Consider the following 17,957-nt stretch of genomic DNA (forward strand, 5'->3'; position numbering starts at 1 on the left):
AATTTCCTCATAACTGCCTTGGGAATTTTCACATTTAACCATAAAAATCTGCTATCCATTCATCTAAAATGTTCTTCATGTTTGTGTATGTAGAGTAAACAAACAAACATATCTTCTGTAAACACAAGATACGAGATCCTGTTTAAAGACACAGTTTATGGCTATGGCTGCAAACAGATTTTTATAACCCGCGAAGTGCCAGGAACCGACCTGCTATCCGCTGCATTTTCATGCGCCTGGCCTGGATGCGCCCCTTGGCGAGCCGCTGTTTGGCGATGATGCAGCGAATATGATCTGCGAAGATGAAGTTGGCCTGCAGGATGGGGACAGGCTTGGCGTGAGGGTTAGATGTGGGCTTGTGAATGATAATGTTCAAAGCCCTGCTGTCATCTTCCACCCCGGAAACCTGCATGTCCTGTGGAAATATGCATGGGATTTATCTGATCTGTGTCGTTGGAACAGTCCACACAAGAATTAGGTCCATGGGTTGAAGCAGACCTGTAGGAGGCCGGCAAACTTGACAACACCCCAGCCCAGACGCTTGGAATCTGGTTCAACAAGACTCATCTGGTACACGTCCACAGACAGAAAGCGCTGAGCTTGAACCCCATCTTTGCTCACCACCATACAAGCGATAAGATCACTGTTATCTACAAAACAATTACAAACAGACAAAGGGCCTTGGTTAAAAATGATCACTGTCATGGTCACACATTTATGCAAGCTGCAATCTGTAACTCATTCTCATTTTGAAAACACACTACTCATCTTAACATTTCCTGCAAAATCTGACACAGTTTAAAGGGATACTCCGACCCAAAATAAAAATTCTGTCTTCATTTAGTCAGTTACTTGAACCAAAATATCTTCTTTTGTAAGAATGCAGGAAGGCAAACTGTTCTGGGGCACTCTTGACTATCATTGCAATATTTCCTCCTATGGAAGTCAATGGTGGCCAAGAACTGTTTGATTGCAAGCATTTGTCCAAATATCTTCGTATTCACCAGAAACTTCTTGCCTCGTCAAAAACAGCACTGCCCCCAGCAACTTGTTTTAGTGCATGTCTCTTTAAATGATAGTGAGTTGGGTTAATGAACAGTGCACCCCACCCCCCTTCCATCCGGCTTTTCAACACACGCGTTATACTACAATGGCAATGGTTTAGCTAAATTATGGTTCCTGAATTCCTCTGCGGTTAGCTTCGTCTTAAACATCTCAAATCTTTTGTCCGCAGACAAAAAAAAATTCACAACAAACAGCGTTCACGTTGTGTGTGTGTGTGTATGCTTGCCTAAAATCCACCGATTGCCGCCTGCAGCTCTTAGCGGAATAACGTGGAGTTAAGCCCTTGTTGTTGACAAGTTATAACGTTACACACACAGCATGAAAGCATAACTAGTAAGCTGTAAATTATTTTTCAGTCTAAGCACGAATGATTACATACGTTTTAAATGAAACTAACCTTCATTGTTCGCCCCTGTTCATTAGCTAAACAAACAGCTTGCCGCAGCTAAACATATTAACGCACATAATGTATTAACATTCATACAGCTAAAACCCAAGTGTCCATCAGCACTTACAATTTAACACTTGCTTTGAATATTCTATTTAGCCGTTCCCTTCGCTATCATATGCTAACGTTATCCTCCTATATATACGCTACATTTACGTAAATTTAGACTGTTGATAAATATCACTCACAGTTTTGTCTTGTTCAATCGGTCTCGATCCCTCTTGAGGAATAACTTTGAAGCTAATCCTGCTTGTGCTATCCCAGGTTGAAAAAGCACTCTGGTTCGATGTGATTCGCGCAAACACACAGGTTTTGACTTATGGTTTCTTAGGGATTTCCACTAAAAATAAAATAAATCCACTGTTGTCTCCTCCTAGGTTTGGACTCTGTGCAGTGGCTACATTGCATGTTGTCCACGAACTTTAGCCATGGCGTCACGCACATACAGCGCTGTCGCTTGAGAAAACAACAATGGCGGAGCGAGGTGGGTGGAACTGTGTAGATTAAGGGGCGGTAACATTATAATAAAATCTGCTTTGGACATCACAACCGGAGCGAAATCTGAACGGCTCGATTTCTCACATGCTTGCAGAGAAAGACACACCAAAACAAACTTACTGGGTTCTTATTTTTCACGTTTTCTGGGTTGCTAGATGCACCCAGGCCCAATTATAGCACTGTGTGGTTTTCATATGATGTCTCCTTTAAGAAAAAGCGCTTCACTTCATTAAACACGGTCTTCTATTTCCTATTAAGTGCAAATGTCAGCTCAGGATGAATTTAATCACAATTCAATCAAAAAGTGCAAAAGTTTGGCATGAAATCAGACTGCATTCAGACATGCGGGAGTTTTTAAAAATACTCCAGTGAGTCATGACCTATACAGAGCATCGTCAACCAGGGCAGAGGTGGGCCAGGGGTAAATACAAAGAGTCATAGTTACATACAATGTCGCTTGCAAATAGATCAACTGAAATCTGAAACGGTGGCATCACACCTGTGGCTTGGCACCAGCATCTGCAGTTCCTAAGAAGTCACACCAGCATATTGGGGAAATACTTTAGAAGTGAAAGGCAAAGTGCCGCTAGGCTTGGTCTCAGTCTCTCTACCAAGGAACAACCATTCCATGAAATTATCATGCAACACATCTACCGCAAGCAAGTCGTTTACACACTGAAATATATATATATGTGAACCTGGTCTTAAGTAGCACAGGAACATTTTAAGTAAAAGGCAAAAATATATTGTATGGGTCAAAATTATCGATTTTTCTTTTACGCCAAAAATCGTTAGGATATTAAGTAAAGATCATGTTCCATGAAGATATTTTGTAAATGTCCTACCCTAAATATATAAGAACGTTATTTTTGTTAGTGGATGGCCTCCTACAGCGCCTCTAATGGACAACTTTAAAGCCGATTTTCTCAATGTTAAGACCTTTTTGCATCCTTTTATAAACACTGTATCTCTGCCATATATTGTCCTATCCATAACAACTCATTCATCAATAGAAAGCTTAATTATTCAGCTATCAGATGATGTAAAAATCTCTATTTCAAAAAATGTACCACAAAGTCAATATTTTGTTGCCCAGGGTGACAAATGAGGTATGTTAGCTCGAAGACAATCAGGACGCATTTTTCAAATTCTTTCAAGCTGGCTGGTTTTGTTTGGTTCATAGTATACTACAAATACACAGACCAAGTGATCTCTCGCTCTCTTTCTCATAGAAGTGATTTCAGCTTTCAGCCAGCGTGTGGGGGGGTGTTACATACGTATGTGACCAAGTGGGTGAGAAAGTTTTTCTGAGAACTTCCTCAGAACACTTATGCATGTCATGCTGTTTGTGTAATAACCATTATGTGCATGCAGGCTAAAAACGGAACTAAGAGGTGACATCTATTAATTAAGTTATAAATAAATTATAAAAATGCATAAATTACAGCAAAGAAAGGAAATGTGCAGAAGGAACGTAGGCTCACAAAAGGTGCCGTGAACTATTGTGTTGTGTGCATGCATCACTTCCTGTAGGTCTAAAAATAACAGGCGTCATTGGCACGTCAGTATGCTCTACTGTCTATCTGTCTGGCTGTCTGTTCCAACTACTGACTGATGATAAATAACTGGATTCGAACACAAAGGACATCAAAAGAGAAACATTATCTCAAATCGCTATGATGCAAGACGTGGCATCTGTAGTCTGCGTAGCAATTACTATGAATTACGGCAAATTCACCCTCATGTCATTTAAAACCTGTATATGACTCCTTCTTCTGTGGAACACAAAAAATACATTTTAAGAATGCCTTAGTGTTTTTTTGTCTATACAATGGAAGTCATTACGGTTTCAAACAGCTAGGTCATTACTGTTCTGCATAATATCTTCTTTTGTGTTTTGCCAAAGAAAGGAAGTCATACAGGTTTGGAATGACACAAGGGTGAGAAAACGATGCAAGAATTTTCATGGTTCCACGCTGCTTAGAGGAACAAAAGTACACACAAAAGCATTATAAAAGTACGACGTTTAAGTAACTTGCAATCTTTGCTTTTGTAACAGATTAAATTTTACATTATCAATCTTTACAGTCATGGTCACACATTTATTAAAGCAGCAATCTGTAACTTTTGCCTGTATAGCATCATCTCACTTTGAAAAACAAAATTACTGTACATGGTACTCTTAACATATCCTGCAAAATCTGACAGGGTTTAAAGGGATAATCCACCAGAAAATTCATTTTCTGTCTTCTTTTACTCCGCCTCCAGTTCCGAATCTGTATAAATTGAACTCGGAGATAGATATTTGGGAAAATGCTTGAAACCAAACAGTTCTGGGAAATCATTGACCATCATAGTAGGAAACATTAAAATGGTAGTCAAAAGTGCCCCAGAACTGTTTTCCTTCATATATTCTTCAAAATATTTCATCTCGTGTTTTACAGAACGAAAAAGATACAATATTTTTCCTACTATGGCAGTCAATTATGTTCCAGAAACAATTTCAGTTGCTAACGTTCTTCCAAATATAATATTTGTGTTCAACCGAACAATGAAATGTATACAGGTTTGGAACAGCTTGAGGATGAGTAAATGATTATTAAGATGAATTATTGGGTGGAGTATCCCGTTATACATGAAGTACATTAACAGTAAGTTAATGTAAAAATTATTATAAGCTTACAATCATGGAGTTTTGAACATTGTGTTTGTGCACTTGCTCAATAACTGATTTGTATTATTTTAATTCCAAAAGTTCCAGATTGCAGCTTATCCAAAAGCGAAACTTAATAAGCAAGTTGTCATAACCAAGGCGGAGGAGTAGGTTAGCTGACATAAGGTCAACATTCACTTTCAGAACTGCTTGGACTTTCTTCCACAAACAAACAAATGTTGTGCTTCCCGAAAGAAATTCATAAGTGGGGTTTGAAGGATAACACAGGATTTGGATATCATCATATTTGGCTAAACTATAAAACTTGACTTTGCTTTGTCACTTAATCTAAATCTGACCTAACGCTGCTCTTGACAAAGTATTTCTACACATTTCACGATTCTGGCGAAACAATCAGTACAAACCCAGAGCAAACTCAAGCAACCATATTTCTGTGTGCATTAACCCTTTTGTGCACCAAATGCAGCGTGACAGGAAGTTACAGTGGGCTGATTTTGGCAGCCAAATCTGAGCTTCCTCCCACCTGCCAACACTTCCAGGGCCTGTCCGGCCCACTCTGTGACCCAGCCTGTAGGTGCTGCTCAGACTACCTTACTGTTAAATGCGAGACGTACTGGAACAGCTTAAGACAGCTTAAGGACCTGAGGTAACCAGGACATCTGGACATAACTGAGCAGGAGGTACCAAGACAAGTGAGGGGCGTGCAACACATGGTGATGTGAGAATTGGTTAACAGTGCAAATCCACAGATTGCGTGTATGTACACAAAATCTAATTTCAACATGTGCGGTACAAAGTTAATGAGAGATACAAAAGGAAGTAAGGTCAACAGATGGAACTTACAAACTGGTTCTCATTGGTTTTAAGGAATGGCAATTCCACTTATTTTTCTTGCAAAAATCAATTTTGCAGTATCAGGTTTATCGTACTGCAGTTTATCTGATCTAGCAGAAAATAGAGCAAGCACAAAATTCAGCGTATCTTAAACACTCAGAATCGTCTGGAAGCTTTGTGTGAAGAAAGTGGAACCTGATGATAAAGCATTAATGCACCACGATTCATTTACAAAAAATTGCGTAATCTTGAATGCCAGTTATTTTTAATAAGTCAAGGAGTGCTTTGACAAACAGAAAAGCATTTAGTCAAAAATCATCAGGTGACATGACTTTAAAGGCCTTACTGAGGTCAAGCACATCGTCCGTCTTGATGAGATCCTCCGGTCGAGTGAGAGGAAGCTGAGTCTCTGGTTCAACCTGTAGCTGCATGGATAGCGCGCGCAGCATGAAGAACACACGAATAGCCTGAAGTAACACATGCAAGAACAGTTAAAGATGTCACAGATAAATCTATGGTGACAATGCTCCTGGAATTTGTTTATATAAGAAGACTTTTGACTCGGCGTTCTTTTGCTTGTGTACTTTGATTCTTTAGTGTTTAAATATTGTATATAGTAATGTGCAATACCGGTATTAACACAACTTCAGAAGGCAAGTTAAATATTAATATTTTTTAATTACAAACAGTGAAATGTAGCGTCCAAATGTTTGTAAAGCAAACAGTTCCTGGTAAAGTGGGAACTGTTGTTTTCCAAGTAGACAGCCAGACCAGTAGGACATGTAAATCCTCAACAGTGAGCAATGCACGGCAAAGATACAATTATACATTTAGATATCAAGCATTTAAATGAAACATTCGGGAAGAAAATATAATGACATCTTATTATAGCAACTTAAACTATCCAGTCGCGAGAAATGAGACTGATCCCTTTTTCACTACAAAACTTGTCCCACGGTTCCAGCACTACTCCTACTAAATTCTTTTTAAACACATGAAATTGATTCCTGAGAACTTTTGGATGCCTTCCCAGATGCCTTGAGGCACACACACCATTTCTACCCTATAAAATGAATCCTATGTGTTTGTGCCTTCAATATGAGCGTGTATCTCTAACCCTGCGTGTCCTCTCCACATCTCCACACGGCAGTCTCTTCACAAAGTCAATGCCAGTAAGGGGGGTGCCGGTGGGAGGCAGTAAAATGGACGCATCCATCATAAGATACTCCACGTTCAGGGGTTTACTCTACACACAGAGAAACAGAGAAAAATGTGAATCTATCAAACATAAACAATTCTCCCAGGAAATGTTTTGTAAGAGGAAGAAATACAATACATATAAGCCAGTCCTTTTTACAGTAAATTCTACTATTGGGATGACCGCAGTTTCCTTTTGCTTCAGAAGCAGGATGCACCGCTGCATCATCAGGAAATGACCAACAATAAAAATGAGATTGTAAAAGTGACTGTAAGCGTATGTGCTCTGTAGGCCTTACCATCATGCTCCTGTATTCATCCTCAAACATGTCCAGGAAAATCTCCTCCCCCTGCAGGAAGTGGAACATAAAAAAACATTATCGTAAAGAAACGTATACAGAACACAAAGAAGGGAAACTAAACTCCACTGGGAAATATAAACACTACTTAAAAGCTCCCTTCGGACTCACAGTGTGTACACATTATTGCGAAATACAGGCTAAGCCTTTGTCTCTCATTCTATATTAGGTACACTCTGTTCAGTAAGAATTCATGATTTAATATTAAAACTTGACTTGTGTTAGTGCCTTAACCTTAACTTATCTACGTGTTTACATTTTTGATTGAACATCATTTAGTTTAATAGTTTCATTTTTAAGCTGTTTTTCTCATGGGGATTAAAATATGACTCAAAAGTTTTTTTTTACTTGAATTGCTTTCTTTGTGAGGACAAACACAAAAAAGTTTTCAAAGAATTTGAATAATGATAACTTTTTTGAAGAACCTAAAAGCCCCCGATTTTACATTTCTTGCTCGGTGCATAATTTCCATACTTCAATTTGATGACTTTCACTTGTCCAACAGATTTGACAACTTCTCTATTACTCTAAAGTGTAGACAGGAACAATTATAATGAGGGCTGACCGAGTATGTTCAGTCTTTTGTCTGCCAGTGTACATGTCTTGCATGTTCCTGGAAGATCTCAGACACAGATTTCCAATAAAAAGAAAACACTCCAGAACGTGACGAATACCAAAACCCGATCCCTCCTTAGGCTCACCATAATTTAAGAACGGAACGTTCAGTACTGGCTTATTTGTGTACAGTGCACAGATCCTGTTGTGCTAACTGATAATTAAGTCACGGGATAGCATCAAGAGGAATGCTAAGCTTGCCTATCGTGATCAGAAAAAGTTCTCTGAAAACAAAAGTAACTTCAGTTCCCTCATAAAGTAAGCAGAAACATGCCTGTATACTACACGAATATCACATGTTAGAACGACTTTGTGGAACAAAAGTGCTATAGCCTGCAGTGGAGGCTGGAAAACCATATTCACTTCTTATGTAACCAATGGTCCCAGCACAAACTGTGTCCGTACACGTTGATCTGGCCACAGTCCCGCTTAAGTCTGCTTAAAGCATTCGTTTTTGTTTTATCGTAGCTCGCTTCCGTAGAAATTCTTAAATGTGAAGAAGCCACCAAGCGTGTTGACATGTTTTAACATGAATCTGCTGGGATTTTCCCAAATATTATAATAATAAGTCTTTCTGCTCATCTGTGTGAGGATAATTCCACCTCTGTCTATAAAGGAAATCAAATGCGACTGGGTGACTTGAGGGGAAAAACTAGGGATAATTACAAAAAAGCATTTTGAACATTGAACTCTGTTACATGTGGTTTCGGTAAGTACCTGAAAACGGTTAACTTAAGTGAGACTTAAAAGAAAGTAAAACCAAAAAGAAAGCTTGCCTTATAAAATCTCCTCAATAGGTGAAGACTTTCTTCTCGAGCACCCTGAAAAGAAATCATCATCATTGAGTTGTGCAACGCAATATAAACAACCACAATATTATTATGAGCTTCCTGTGAATCTAGTTTCAAAATAAGCAAGAAGTGTTAGCCAATGTAAGAAAATTACTGGGAAAAACCAAAGTGAGAATACTGTACACAAATCAAGCAATATATCAGAAATATCTATGTCACAAGCATATCGAATTAACCTGAAAGCGCCAATTTGAATGAATCATTTCATTTCTTTTAAATGGACTGCCAGGTCATGAGACAATATTATAAAAGTATGTGAAAAGCCAAGACTTTAACAGTATACTGTTATGTATCCTACAACAAATTTATGTGAATATTAGTTTGATCTTATTTGTCTTTTTAATTATAATGCATGGTCATGCTAATTTATAAAGGTTTACATGCATTGTTTATAGTAATCTAACTATATATATATATAGCCAAACCAAACATTATTCAGACACCAGATATCATTTTTGATATTATTTTTACTAATGGGTGCATGCCACTGTAGTTCATTTATGTAAGTTAGCATAGCAAAATAATGTCAACTCGGACATATTATACCCCAAATTCATCATACAGTGGACTACCAGTAAAATTGATAAAAAATTGGTCCCCAACACTTGTTCTGACACAGGTTAACTCAGAGTTCATGTCATGTTTTAGTACCATTTTCTAATCTATATGCAATAAACGGTGATAATGTAAGAAATGTTAAAGGTGTCTGAATAGATTTTGGTTTGACTGTATATGCTGATAGATATGGGCAGGTAAGATCACAGGTTCAAGACACAACCTTGAGCTCTGAACGGCAGCAAACACCGCTGTATTACCTACAACAATCAGTTCTAGCATACATTTCATTCTGCTTTTCTGACATTCAAGTGTTCTGCGTGTCAAAGTGCCTACCTCCAAACAGGCCAAATGGACGTCCTTTATAATGCACTGAGAGCTACACAGGACCGACTGTTTCAGGAGGAGACAGCTCAACTCCAGGGTGGCAAGACGCACCTTCCCATCTGAGACACACAAACACCCATGTTAGCTTTTACAGTTTTGGTTCTGGTATGATGACATTAAACAAACATTGGCTTGTTTATGCTTTTAAATCTGAATTAAGGTGATTTCCTAACCCCTCTAAAAATTCTTGGCTTTCTACACTGTGATAGGCTGACTGAGACCAGTTTTTACTGCACCCATGCATTGTTACTAAAATGTAGATTTGAAATATTTTATTAGCCGAATGCAGACCTTCCGCGAGGAAAAGCTGTTTACGTTCGTTTTTTAAGGTAAGAAACAAACGGCTGTCTTATTAAACAATTACAATTTTTGCACATGCCAGGAGAAATATCAAATAAACATGGTTAAAATGGTAGTGTGGGGTATTGAAGTCCTGTAACTCAGCTATGCCACGTGTAACCGAAACAACAGTTAAGTTGTCATGACAATTGACAAACATACATAGGAAATAAAATACAAGATGTTTCAATAGCAGGATGAGAAGAATCACGACCACGCCGAAAATTAAAATAGACGTATAATAAAATTGTAACTAGATTTACTTTCATCATAGTGTCACAACAGATCCTCAACAGAAGTGTAAAAAGTACAAAGTTACAGAATCATGATGCATGAGGATAACAGCTCATCAAGTGATTGATCATTGAATGGACATTTTAATCCAATGAAAAAGCATCATGTGTTGATTTCTACGACTTAATTTGACATTGGACTGCCTCATGTATTGCTATACCTATGCCATAAACATGTAAAACACATCATTATTTATTCATACCCATGTCATTCATCCTACACATGAATCTTTCTTCTGTGGAACACAAAAAATAGAAAATTTGAGAAAGTGACCCAAGTGACCACTGGTGGGGCCGGATTCACAAAACATACTTACGAAGAAAATTCTTCTTAACTGCCATGTTTTTTCCTTTATTCTAATTTAAGATTTTTTTTGGAATGTTACGTATTCCCGAAAAAAAACTTACGACAGTTCTAAAAAATCCTCAAGATTGATTTTAGGAAAAAATTTAGAAGAATCCAAATTCTCAAAACAAAACCCGTCGTAAATATCATCTTAAAATTACGACTGCCTCAGGGTTGTCTGAAGTCTCAAAATGTAAGATGTTAAATACAAATATTTAGTTTCACAAGCGAGGTGTATTGTTTTGAGCCAGAATCATCATTTTGACGTTAACTTGCCATTTAGGTATATTTATTTTGATATAATAATGATAAGGTCTAGCTCGCTCACTAAAGCTTTCATTATTAAACACGGATCGCTTTTTACAATATTCTGGGACAAAGTGACTCGAAACGGAGAGGGTCACAAGTATTATGCCATAGTAAAACACAAAAGTATTATAATAAGTAAATTTTTTAACGCTTGCTAACATATTAGCTAACATGTGGTCAGAAATGACGTATAATACAAATATGTACTGCATCCAGAAAGTATTCACAGCGCTTCACTTTTACCACATTTTGTGTTACAGCCTTATTCCAAAATGGATTAAATTCATTATTTTCCTCAAAATTCTACAAACAATACCCCATAATGACAATATAAAAGAATTTTGTTTGTAATCTTTGCAAATGTATTAAAAATAAAAAATAAAAAAAGCACATGTACATAAGTATTCACAGCCTTCGCCATGACACTCAAAATTGAGCTCAGGTGCATCCTGTTTCCACCGATCCTCCTTGAGATGTTTATATAACATGATTGGAGTCTACCGGTGGTAAATTCAGTTAATTGGACACGATTGGGAAAGGCAGACACCTGTCTATATAAAGACCCACAGTTAACAGTGCATGTCAGAGCACAAACCAACCCATGAAGTCCAAGGAATTGTCTGTATACCTCCGAGACAGGATTATATCAAGGCACAGATCTGGGGAAGGGTACAGAAACATTCTGCAGCATCGAAGGTCCCAATGAGCACAGTGGCCTCCATCATCTGTATATGGAAGACGTTTGGAACCACCAGGACTCTACTTAGAGCGGGCGGCCCGGCCAAAATGAGCAATCTGGGGAGAAGGGCCTTTGTCAGGGAGTTGACCAAGAACCCGATGGTCACCAATCAGGCCTCTATAGCAGAGTGGCCAGACGGAAGCCACTCCTCAGTAAAAGACAAATGACAGCAAGCCTGGAGTTTGTCAAAAGGCACATGAACGACTCTCAGACCATGAGAAACAAAATGATCTGTTCTGATAAAAGAATAGCAAGTGTCATGTCTGGAGGAAACCAGGCACTGATCACCTGGATGTTTTTCAGCGGCAGGAACTGGGAGACTAGTCAGGATCGAGGGAATGATGAATGCAGCAATGTACTGAGACATCCTCGATGAAAACCTGCTCCACAGTGCTCTTGACCTCAGACTGGAGCACACAGCCAAGATAACAAAGGAGTGGCTACAGGACAACTCTGTGAATGTTCTTAAGTGGCCAGACTTGAACCCGATTGAACATCTCTGGAGAGATCTGAAAATGGCTGTGCACCGATGCTCCCCTTCCAACCTGATGGAGCTTGAGGGGTCCTGCAAAGAAGAATCTGCCCAAAAATAGGTTTGACAAGCTTGTAGCATCATACTCAAAAAAACTAGAGGCTGTAATTGGTGCCAAAGGTGCTTTAACAAAGTATTGAGCAAAGGCTGTGAATACTTATGTACATGTGCTTTTTTCAATTTTTATTTTTAATACATTTGCAAAGATTTAAAACAAACGTCTTTCACGCTGTCAACACGGGGTATTGCTTGTAGAATTTTGAGGAAAAAAAATAATTTAATCCATTTTGGAAAAAGACTGAAACATAACAAAATGTGGAAAAAGTGAAGCGCTGTGAATACTTTCTGGATGCACTGTATATATGCTACATAAGAACGCAACGTGCTTGTTACACACAAAGTTTATTAGATAAACATCTACAGTTACCACATGAGCAAGCGAGTGTAATCACTTTATTTTATTCTTACGACGAAAAGATGTTATTAAGAAAATATTTGAGAATGTTTTAAGAAATGCTTGAGAATCGCTCTCACAAACTTCCTATAATTGATCTTAAGAACGATCTTAGATTTTGTCTTCAGAACAATTTCGAAATCCGGCCCATGGTTTTTAATAAAGGTCACGCACGATGCCTCTGATCGATACTTGAGTATTAATGATAGGTACCAGAAAATTCAGTCCAAGACAATGTGTTCATCTAACCCTGTTATGACCTGGAAGGGAAGCAAGTCCGAATGTCAACATATAAAAGAACACTGAAATTCTCCAAAATTCCTCTTTATAAAGGTGAAACAGTCTGACAATTACAGGAAGTTGGTTGCATTTACGGTTACTCAAGGTTGTGGCAAAGGTTACACATCTGAAGAAATGTGTCAACCTATTATCAAAGACATCAGGAAATGGTAATGTACAAGATATAAAAAGGGAACTTGGGGCGGGTTTTGATTGTATCCATCAGAATTCAAATGAATCGCAAACACCGTTTTGTAAGTACTGGTTTATTGTATTTTCTTCCTGCCTGCACGGCCTTATTAACATTAGCAGATGTTTTACAGAAACAGTTATTATACTTTAATAAACATTGTTTCTTTTTTGAGCATTTGGCTTGTTCGACAAGTTCAGACGCAACAATAAAATCTGCAGAATAAGCACGTCTAAGCAGCAGATGGTACAGTTCAGTATGATTGTGTGAGAATTTGCATGTTTACCTGGCTGAGCGGCCTGGCTCATGATACGAATCACTCTCTCCACTAACACCTGGCTGTAAAAGTTCCTCTCCTCATTTGGCACGGGCAGCTGGATCTTCTCTAGGAGCTCCAGGTTTATACCTGCACGTACACATAAGCATGCATCAACAAGAGGGATCTAAAGAAAAGTCTGCGATGATCCTTTCCCTTTTATCAGAAGCCATCAGAGTGCGGTTAAGAGTCTTTTACAGGAACTATGCATAATAAAAACAAACCCAAGTCTTTTCTAACAAGTGGTGTGATGCTAAACAGTGTGATGGTACATGTAAACATAAAGTTCTTAAAGGTTCAACATCACCAGACAGGGAATATTTATGTTGTGAAAAGATCTCCTTTAAACAAGAAGTTTAAACTTAAGAGTACGTATACACGAAGGAGAAGTTTTTTTGAAAAGTTTCACAAACACCAGACCTCATCCACAATACAACGCAAAACAACATTTTTCCGTTAACACCGACAAAAACGCCTTCTCAGTGTGGAGACCTAAACTACATTTCGTTACACTGTACTTGTATATGTGTAATGACAACAAAGTTGAATCTAATCTAATCTAAAAATGATAGGCCAGAACGGAGAGAAAGGTATGTCTTTTAGTGTTGACAGTGTCTGGGAAAACTAATAAAAACTATGTATTATTTATGCCAGGCGTGTGGATGGATATAAAGTAACCTAAAGTGCCTGCACATATACATGCCCTTTTTTAAGCTAAAAGTGCTTTAAATACACTTTGTCGGAGTGTATGTGCATTTATAATTTGTGTATATACATACTATGTCTCCGCTGGTTGAAGTGGTGCAGTAAATCTACTTTTTGCTGGAGAAGTGATAATGGGTATGTCACGCAGCACAACTAAGCAGCACTGAGGCCGCCATTATAGGGAGCCTCACAGATGACGTATTTTTGTATGAAACCCCGGAAGCGAGTATTTTAGGACTTCAGGTTCCATCTCTGACAAATGACACCTGACCGAAAGGCGTCAGATCGGTTATATTAATTAGCACTAATAACAGAAGCATTAGTTTTGCTTTTTTATATTGGACCCGAGTTGAATAATAAAACAAGCAGATTGACCAGGAGGAATTTGCAAACAGGACTTCAAAGGACGTTTCATAGAAGTGTTTTAGAGGTATGCACACACACGCACAATATCAGTGTATTACATAGAACAGCTTTCACAGCCGATGTTAAAGTCATGGAAGCTGTCATTTGACCGTTGGTTATCTTAGATTGTGTGCAGCTGAATTCTTATTACCAGCTCTAGGACTGTGATGAAAGTGAAAGTTGTTAAACGTGCAGCTCAATCAAATATTTGCAATCTCTGATAACCAAACACTACGCCAGCGGCTCTTCCTCTTCTTATAAGGAAGGCTTCACCACTTTTTTTGCGTATTCCTTTGGGCGGAGGTAGAAGCACTCTGAATAATGATATCATGCAACCGGGAAGTAGAGGGCTGTAGTCCGATTCCAGCCGTTCTCTGTAGTCCTTGAAAAGCAAATTCTGTTAAAGACAATATCTCACTTGGCACTGAACTTTGAGCTTGATCATTTTGCAGGTATTGTTTATGCTCTAACAGCAACATTACACACTAATTAAATGTTGAAAAATGGGATCGTGGGGAATGGGATCTTTAAAACGGCGGTTGCAAACATGTTGCTAAATGCGCACATCTTCTTTGGCGGGGACATTAGATGTCATCGATCATATAAAGCTCATAAATAATGCAACATGGGCACAAATCTCTTAAAACGTAGATGCGGATTCATTCACAGAGTAATTACTTACCAGGGAACACATTTTTAATAAAGTTTGAAAGAGCTGTTGGAGGCATGGTGGTGGTGACGTTGATATCGAGCGACCTTAAGTGTAGTCTGTTTATAGCATCATGTTAGCATTTTATTTCTGCCGATTGTATTAAAAGTAACAAATGTTGTGGTCATTTGTAAGATTATCTTGATGGACAAAATGTGTAAACATAATAAACCTTTGTTAATCACCGATCAATTTTTTTGCAATCTTCCAAAACTGCAAAAAAATGCATAGGCACAAAAATACGTCATCTCTTTGTTACTGGATTGTTTGGGGAATACTCGCACATTCCTTTACACTGAACACGTAATACGCATGCGTTTTTTTTTTAAAACAGCACATCAGAGTTTACACAGAAAAGATGATGCCGTCGTTTTCAAAAACTTGCACTTTAAGACCCGTTTTCAGGCCCACAAAAAACTAGGGCTGCACAATTAATCGAAAAGCAACTGCACGCGATTTAGCAGTTGGCTGCAATATTTTATGCACAGTTTGTCAGTGAAATACTGTTAAAGCAGCTGCATCCGAAAGCCAGAGCGCGCTCTCGCAAAGAAACTCCAATGCTCCATAGAAGAAGAACCACACGTATAACCAGGACATGCCGTCTTCCTATCTGTATCTGGCATCTTTCTATCACTGTTTTTCAAGCCCCCTCAGGTATTTCTAAAGTATATTCATACAGATGATGTTTGACGGGTGTTGCTTTTTGAAATGCACGCTTTAAGTGGATCAAACACGCAGTGCTTTCAGATGGAGCAGCATTTCCCACAGATCAAAGAGTCGTGCTTCACGAACAAGCTGGGCTTAAAACATAATCACAACCTTTGGGATTTCACAATCGCGATAGCCCCATTGATTTAATCACGGTTTGAATGGGAATTGCGATTAATCGTGCAGCCCTAGCCAAAACACATAAAAAGTTTTTAGTTAGAAACTGTCTTTTGTAAACGGCCTCTTAAGCATAAACAGCATCTCTGGTACACCAGATGTATTTCAAAATAATGACTTAATTAAACATAAGGCTTAAAATGGTTCAAATCATCAGATTTCTTGGAAAATTATCATTGGCTTCTGCATTACTTAATGACTTCCTGCAGGTGTGGTTTGCTAAGAGTAAACAGTGCCTTACTGGTAACCGTGTCACGTGACTTGCATAAGTGAAAGTAGTCAGGTTTGTTTGTTAAGTTTTGAAAGATTGGAAATTACTTTGCACAGACAGGCTGGTTTAGCAATTTTATAATAAAGTCACATGCATGTGCACATGTTTAAGCAGGGTACAATTCCAGCTACTCAGCCATGCTTTCAATGCAAACCTATTACTGTACACACGTTATTGATGTAAATCAACATTATTTTCTGTGATAATTGACTGATAAATAATACTGTGGGTGTAGTGTCAGGGGAGTGTTAAATAAATAATAATAAAAGGGATAGTTCACCCAAAAATAGAATCATCATTTATTTACCCTCACGCCCTTCAAAACCCACACTTTCTTCTGTATAACACAAAAAACGTGATCTCTGAAATAACATCTTGTGGATTTATGTATATACAATAGAAGTCAATAGTGGCCAAATAATTTTGTTTGATTACCAACATTCTACAAAACATATTTTGTGTTCTGCAGAAGAAAGTAATACAGATTTGGAATGATGTGAGGGTGAGAAAATTTAATATTTATGACTGAACCGTCCCATTTATCCACTGCAGATGTGACTTTAAATGGTTTTTGAAACTAAAAGTGATTCACTCTTTCATTTGAATTCAATTCATATAAGCATTTCTTTGTGTGCAGTGACGGTTTCTAGACTGTCTGGGTTGAGGATACAAATCAAGTACCTTTACTGTGAGATACGGCATAAAGAAGACAAAGCACAAACAGAGCCTGGTAATCATCAGTGTCGCAATCCAGTGAATTATACAACATGTCCAGGAAGGGCCTAAGAAAAAAACAAACACACCGGTCATTCACTTCTTATTTCTTTGAAAAGCATGCACATTGTTGTTGGATGTAACAGTACACGTGGATGTTTGACAACATAATCTTTTGTTTCTCGGCCTGAGTTCCTCCTTTATTATTGAGTTATATTATAGGCAAGGTGTAAACCACAAGCCTCTAAATCATGTCAAAACCAATCTGTAAGCTTCAGAGAAGCAATCTAAGTCAAAACGTTATGTTGTACAAACATATTAGATTTCCCCCCTGGAGATAAATGCATATAGAGATCTTTGTCACTTACTGCTCTAGATTATGCCCGGACAGAGTTTTCCTGAAAACTTCACACACATTGCATTAACTTCATAGCTCATATAGACTTAAAATTTAAACAGGGACTTAAAAGGTTTGGAGAGCTGTCTGAACATGTCCTGGACTTCTTTTTGAAGAGAGCTCTGAAGCTACATGTTCAGATTTAAAGGAACCAAAGTTGACTACCATACTACAGGATCATCGGTTCAGGTCTGTATTCGTAATCCCAGTTAGCTCTGACAAACGTCAGTGTGCTCTCATGTGTGTCCAAGTACCTGTTCTTCTGGACTTCAGATCTAGCAGCCGCAGCGCTCTTCTCCTCATCTGTAATGTTTTGTTCCGTTAACGTGGACACATCAGAGATCCTGCACTTCTCCATCACCACCATCTCAATCTCTGCAGAACACACACACACGCAGACATATCCACACAACATATAACAGCAGAGCTGGATTTGGGCATCAGTCATGGAAGATACCAATAGTTAACCTTTACATTTTTATATCTAGAGGTGAAAATGTCTATGACACACATTCAAACTAACTTTCAAACACTTCCGCAGCATATATTACACCTACACAAAATGTATTCGAAAGTCTTCTATAATACAAA

The 17,957-nt window shown here is 38.2% G+C and overlaps 1 protein-coding gene across 4 annotated transcripts in view; it reads right to left on the reverse strand.

The window, feature by feature from the left end:
- The window catches only part of clec16a (C-type lectin domain containing 16A), a 40,848-nt gene that overhangs the window by 8,876 nt on the left and 14,015 nt on the right, over positions 1-17,957 (reverse strand). For all 4 annotated transcript variants that reach the window (XM_056752120.1, XM_056752118.1, XM_056752119.1 and 1 more), the window contains 10 exons: positions 17,621-17,741; positions 16,937-17,037; positions 13,251-13,370; positions 9,433-9,542; positions 8,467-8,511; positions 7,016-7,066; positions 6,637-6,765; positions 5,866-5,986; positions 499-650; positions 211-415 (listed from right to left, as the gene is read on the reverse strand). In XM_056752120.1, the coding sequence (XP_056608098.1) occupies positions 211-415; positions 499-650; positions 5,866-5,986; positions 6,637-6,765; positions 7,016-7,066; positions 8,467-8,511; positions 9,433-9,542; positions 13,251-13,370; positions 16,937-17,037; positions 17,621-17,741 (1,155 nt within the window). The remainder of the gene's footprint in view (positions 1-210; positions 416-498; positions 651-5,865; positions 5,987-6,636; positions 6,766-7,015; positions 7,067-8,466; positions 8,512-9,432; positions 9,543-13,250; positions 13,371-16,936; positions 17,038-17,620; positions 17,742-17,957) is intronic.

The sequence above is a fragment of the Triplophysa dalaica genome, chromosome 7 (assembly GCF_015846415.1).
Source record: "Triplophysa dalaica isolate WHDGS20190420 chromosome 7, ASM1584641v1, whole genome shotgun sequence".
Taxonomy (NCBI): domain Eukaryota; kingdom Metazoa; phylum Chordata; class Actinopteri; order Cypriniformes; family Nemacheilidae; genus Triplophysa; species Triplophysa dalaica.